The following is a 5,902-nucleotide window of genomic DNA, read 5'->3' on the forward strand; positions in this document are numbered from 1 at the left end:
CTATTAAAATTACACTTTGGGGAAAACATCCGAAGTACGTAACCAACACGTAACCCAAGAATGAGACATTAGCAATGAGCATTCTGTAAGAGACCAAAGTACGTAACCAACACATAACCCAAGAATTAGACATTAGCAATGAGCATTCTGTAAGAGACCAAAGTGAGGATTTTTAGGATATCTGCACAAGCAATAAAAAGGCATCTGCAGTGCTGACTGAGGCCTTTCCAAGTCACCTCTGACTTTTCCATATCCCTCAACATCAAACATGGATTGAGCTCAAGAGATCTGTTTCTAATTCCAAACATACTCAAAACCCATTTGACTGAGCTGTGAGATCAAGTCTTGTGGTTCCAAAGGGAAACCTCCAGGTGAATGCTTCAGGTTTCAACTTGATAGCAAAGCCAGCACAGCAAGAGAACTTCAGCCCAAAGCTGTAACTACATTTAAGTCCCTACCTTGCACTCAGTCAATAGCTTATGAGTATGAAATGAATTCTATGTGACAGCTGTCCCACACCAAAACTCACGCTGTGCTTTAAATCTGTATGCAGTTTTAATCAAGAAACGGAGCATGCATTTATGCTCTTGAGTTCTGACAACTCAGCCCATGCTAAGCAATGGTATTTCCCAACACAGCTCAGCAGATAAGAAAACTAAGAGTCGTGTTAATTTGTACAAGTACAGCAAACAATGCCACAGAAGTGAGAAACCACAGCACAGACTTGCTGGGAGACCATCATCTGGGATTCTGATGTTTTAGCCCACGCCTCTCCCTTTGTAAGTAGCCAAAATAATAGTTAAAACCCTAGCCCAATTCAGGGGGAATAGCTATGTGAGACACTTACTTTCCAAGTCCAATGAAAGGAAAAACCGCTGCATAGTAACAGACACAGATGACAAATATAAGCCACAAGGACAGAGAAAAGTCCTTCACATCGGTCAGCTTAATCACTTCACCTGGAGCAGGGCAAGAGGCAAAATTGTTTCAGTCAGCATAAGCACATCTGAAATTCATCCACACTGAAAAAAGATTAGGATGATCAAAAGTCACTACTAAAGCATATACTCCTGCCACTATCTGCTCTCTTGTTTGAGGTTTACACAGTGAGAGTCAGTTAAGAATACACAAGTCCTGAATCAACAGTGCCAAAGTCAAGAACAAATGGTCTCATCCACGTTAAGCTGGATATAGAGGCTCTCTAAAGCCTCTGAAAGTCTTCTGCAGCAGAATTAAATATAAACCACTTTCTCAAGGAAGTGTTCAATCAGTCAGTGAAATTCGTGTCTGAAGCCTCATGTTACATGCTCTCACTTGGATCTCAAATTAAGTTTATTTTTAATTGGTCTATATTCTCCCACAGAGAAAACTGAAAGCACCACACACTGATGTAGAAGAACTGCATGTTTTTGCATACCTATTAAAGTAAATAAGACCAATTCCAACAAAGCAAAGCACCAGTGGCAATGACACAGACCAAACTGGTGTGAACTTTAAGTAAAGGACATTATAGTGCATTTACCTGTAAAGAATGAAGCCCACGGGAGGTTCAGACACCCCACTCACCTGTTTTCCCCTGCTCTTTACAAAGCAGCTTCTCTGCTCTCTTGTCCAGATAAGCAAGGATTAACGCACAGGTCAGTGACAAGAGACACGTTACACCACCTGCAAGAAGGCAATGAGACATCTTTAGTTGTTATCTCCACAAGCACAACTAAGCACAACTAGCATAGCATACCTTTACATATCTAATACGAGCTAAGTTTAACACAGCCTGTCTTATAAGACTCAGTAGCTGCACAACTCAGAGTAAGGTGTAAATACTGAACCCTGCACACATCTGCCTTGAATTAGAGCTCAAACATGTAGATATATTTATTTTATTTAAAGCATTACCAGCACTCCCACTCAGCACAGCTGAGCTCCTTATCAGTATCTTGCAGTAACAGAAACAAAGCCTGAGCCTTGTTACCAACACCAGGGCCCTACCACCCATGGCTCTGAAGGAAACACTGACCCAAAGGTAGTTGAAATTTCACTTTTACACATCAGACAGCTACACACAAGCTTTGACGTGATACCCTCCAGAAAATTTTTCAAGTCTGTCCTTTACTCAAGGCACGTTAAATGTTTCATCTCCGTATGATACATACTTGAATTTGGGAACCACAAAACTCACACAGCATTTTACCAGGCACAGTAACTCTGTGTATTATTTTCTGCATAAGAATACTAGCAATTGATACAAACAGTATTGGAATTGCTCTTTCCAGTCTCAAATATATTTGTCCTACTTTCAAGTTAGTAAGAAATCATTAACATGTATGCACGCTGTTCAAATTCAGAAGCCTAAAATAGCAGGTGACAAATTCAAAATATTACTGACCTATCATGAGAGTTAACCCAAGAGTACTGGGACCAGTATAGCCCAGAAGATCTTGAACTCTAGAGTATATCCATCCCATGATATTCATGTTCACTGTGCTCCCCTAGGCAGAACAGACTCATGTGAAGAATAACGTATTTCACAGTTATATGAATTCAAAAGGAACATTAGGCAGACTGATTATTGACCAGTGTTTAAAACAAACAGGTAAGATGCTACACAGGAACAAAAACCACTAGCAACAATGATCAAATCATTCCCTGCCGTGTTCGTGTAATAAATTAACCATTACAACAACATATACCATCGCAAACTGACATTTCATACAACTCTAACAGTGTTTGAGAGAGACATCAGAAGTGCCAGAAAATCCACATTATACACTGCATTAGCTCAAACTCAACTGAATTGAGTACCACACATTAAAGCAAACAGGATTCCCACCTGACCAGCATCTGGAAAAAACACTTTCTTTCCCCCCATCCCCTCCTCCTAGAGAGGAGACCCATGGCTGCAAGCCCCAGGCTAACAACAGGCATTAACTACAGTTCAGCTGAGATGAGGCAACTGCTAATTAACTATAGCCTGAACAGGGACCCAGATGCTGCTGTGATCAGCTTGTAACCACCTGCAGTAGTTGAAGACACTACAAGCTGCTGAAGAGGACCCCTAGCAGGAGAGTTTCATCTCCACTCTCTCCATTCACAGTCCAGTGTATTAGTGCAAACCCACCTGAAGCAGCAGTTTAAGTGATTGTATCAAACTGACACGGCAGAGCTGAGATGCAGTCACACAGCTCCTATCAGAACCAGCAACAGGGACAAGACACTCTACAATAGCAGATAAGGATGGGAGTTTCTTAAAGCAGCCATCCCTACTCATTTATCAGAGCCTGCACTTACTCCCCTGGCATGCCAGGAATCAGTGAGCCTGATGAAATGCAGCACCATGACTGTCCCACCCAGTAACCCACACTACCACCACCACCAGGCTCCTATAGAAGTTTGACAAACTCTAAGAAGTCGTCTTATTAATCATTTTCCTTGTGTATCCTTTGTCTATTTACCAAAAATTTTTAACATTTTAAACTTAAATTTTATATCCCTTCTTAACTAAAACTCCTTTAGAACCATTAGAAATGCTATTTTCCACCTGTCTCACTGCCAGGACAAACCACACACCTTAAAGTCTATTAATTAAAGCTACACATTTTTACACTTACAATTCTGGCCATGCTTAGTTGTAATCCAAACACAAGATTTAATTCCTTGCCTTTAAACCAACTGACTGCATACGTGTTTTGTGCCACCGCTAAGGACTCTCCGCCTATTCTAAAAAACAAGGAAGGCACAAAAGAAAACACATGAATTGCAACATGCAAAGCAAGGAGGAAGCAGTCCATGGGTTGCTGGCAATACCAAGAAATTTCTCTATGTACAGGTAGATCTAATGCATATATGCAAGGCAACAGAGGTCTTAAAAGACAAATCAGAAGAGAACTGCAGTGTCTTAAGAATAATTAAGAGTATAAAGCATCTTAAGCTGTCTAGGAGCAGTTATAATTTCCTTTGGTCATTTACAAAAATCAAATCAATGGGCAGCAGCTTCTCATTTCTCTTCTGCATTAAAGAACGAAGTTGTATAGATCCTGACACAAATTAAACCAAAACCACACATCTTACCAAAAACCGAATTTAAGTCATCTGCCCGCTCCCCAGTAGAGCTGGTCACTCTCTAACATTTTAATGCTGCAGCAGATTCACAACTTGCAGGTATTTCTGCTGACATCTGCTCTCATGCTTTTTTGCCACCACAGGAGTCCTGTTGCATTTGTTGTCACTAAGAGCTCTTTTAACTCAGGAAAGTAAGAATTAAGAGAAAAGAAGGACTAACACAGTTTTATCAGTTTACTGCATTTCTTTAAGTGGTTTCATGATTTCTGAATTCAGTAAGATCTGCAAAGTCCTATTTTTTGCTTTCTAAGTTAGACTGGAAACGTGACTGAAGATCTTCCATGCCTCAACTTTACAGATGTCTCAGAACTCAACACTTTTGTCTCCAACTGTAAACATGGCAGCAGTTTTCTAGGACACAGAAGGATGGTCCTTACCTCAGAGAGCACTTACCAAACTCTTCTAGACTTACCCAAATATGAATCTGCCTGCGTCCATCAGCCAGAAAGTGTTAAGTAGTGCTCCCAAAGCAAAAATTACCTGGCAGACAAACATTAAGGGGAAAAAAAGATAATTTTAAATTTGAAGTACTGAACAAACTAGATCCATCTCAAAACAGAAACAAAAATGCTTTTCCCTTCCCAGACCTGCAGAAATACTTCCCAGCTACTACTATACTTCCTACTCGTAGCTTTTTGCCTTTGCTCCCTCTGCCAAATGCATCACCTCACTGGCTACACAACATCCAACCCAGCCCACCCTGAAACTGCACTCAGAAAACACCTCTAAAGACTCAAGTTATGCTTCACCTTTACCATCGTACCCTACCCAAATACACCGTCACAGCAGTTTCACGTCAAGCAGGTAAAACACTTCATTCCTTCACATTCTTATTTCACTCATCCTTAGAGGTCATCAGTTCTCCCATCTGGTCCCAATTACCCCAGTGCAATTCAGGGTTCACCCATTTCAGTTGAGCTTTTTTTCCCACCCCTCCTAGCAGAGACACTTCAGAAACACCATCCTTCACCCTCTCATCTGCACTTACCTGCCCGACACAAACAAAGACACTGAATATTATAGTGCCCAACCTGTAAGAAAAATAAAATCACTTAATGCATAAGCTAGAATCTTTCTTTCCTATAAAACACTGCATTAGGCCTGCAGCAAGGAAAACGGGGGAGGACTGTTATGAAATAAAACCTCTCTATAATAAAGCCACAGCTTGACAGCTTCGTTAAAAATAGGTGACACAGACTGGCATTTTTGAAACCACTCACTGAAGCCATAAAGGGAAGGAAATCCATTTGTAGTGGAAAATTTTGAAGAAGTGGTACTATCAACTATTTCACATGCACTTTGACTTACCGTATTCCAAATACTCTGTCTATCAGAAATCCTCCAAAGAAGCAGAGAACCACGTTGGGCCAGGAATACCATGCATAGAGGGCCATGAACTGAGCCGTGTTCACCTTCATATCCTACATAAAGGGGAATTTAAAAAGTAATTCCTGTTCAGGTAATTACAGACACAGAAGTGGTACCTAAGTAGAACTACTTCAAAATAAGTACACATTCTGAACAAGCCCACATGACACTGGGGACAGGCACCACCCTGGAGTCCTCCAGGCACCCCCTCACACACCACCCCTCCAGTCCGGAGCCACCCAGGCCACAGCCCGCACCCCCTGGGTCTCCCTCATGCCGTTCCCGCAGCTACTCACCCGCTGAACCTGCGTCTGGAGCGCAGCTGGGTTGTCATAGCAGAAGTAGCTGCCTGCAAGGAGAAGGGGACGCCTCAGAGCTCGGCCCACACGCTGCCATTGCCGCCTCCGACCCCAGG

The 5,902-nt window shown here is 41.9% G+C and overlaps 1 protein-coding gene across 1 annotated transcript; it reads right to left on the reverse strand.

The window, feature by feature from the left end:
* Positions 1 to 843: 843 nt before the first annotated feature.
* On the reverse strand, positions 844 to 5,831 carry LOC104539900 (major facilitator superfamily domain-containing protein 1-like). The gene is made up of 8 exons (XM_010183568.1): positions 5,784 to 5,831; positions 5,428 to 5,540; positions 5,108 to 5,150; positions 4,532 to 4,599; positions 3,609 to 3,717; positions 2,387 to 2,489; positions 1,567 to 1,665; positions 844 to 959 (listed from the first exon to the last, which is right to left on the reverse strand). Exons 2-8 carry the CDS (start codon positions 5,535 to 5,537, stop codon positions 844 to 846), a joined length of 648 nt encoding a protein of 215 aa, XP_010181870.1. The 5' UTR covers positions 5,538 to 5,540; positions 5,784 to 5,831.
* Positions 5,832 to 5,902: the final 71 nt, after the last annotated feature.

Source organism: Mesitornis unicolor, unplaced genomic scaffold, assembly GCF_000695765.1.
Source record: "Mesitornis unicolor isolate BGI_N332 unplaced genomic scaffold, ASM69576v1 scaffold3764, whole genome shotgun sequence".
Taxonomy (NCBI): Eukaryota; Metazoa; Chordata; class Aves; order Mesitornithiformes; family Mesitornithidae; genus Mesitornis; species Mesitornis unicolor.

What these genes read in the sequence shown, in the direction of transcription:
- LOC104539900 (XM_010183568.1), bottom strand. Translation starts at nt 5,537, where the DNA reads ATGAAGGTGAACACGGCTCAGTTCATGGCCCTCTATGCATGGTATTCC. An exon ending in GACAGAGTATTTGGAATACG is followed by an intron (nt 5,151 to 5,427) that starts GTAAGTCAAAGT and finishes TTTTTCTTACAG; the next exon opens with GTTGGGCACTATAATATTCA. An exon ending in TCTTTGTTTGTGTCGGGCAG is followed by an intron (nt 4,600 to 5,107) that starts GTAAGTGCAGAT and finishes TTTGTCTGCCAG; the next exon opens with GTAATTTTTGCTTTGGGAGC.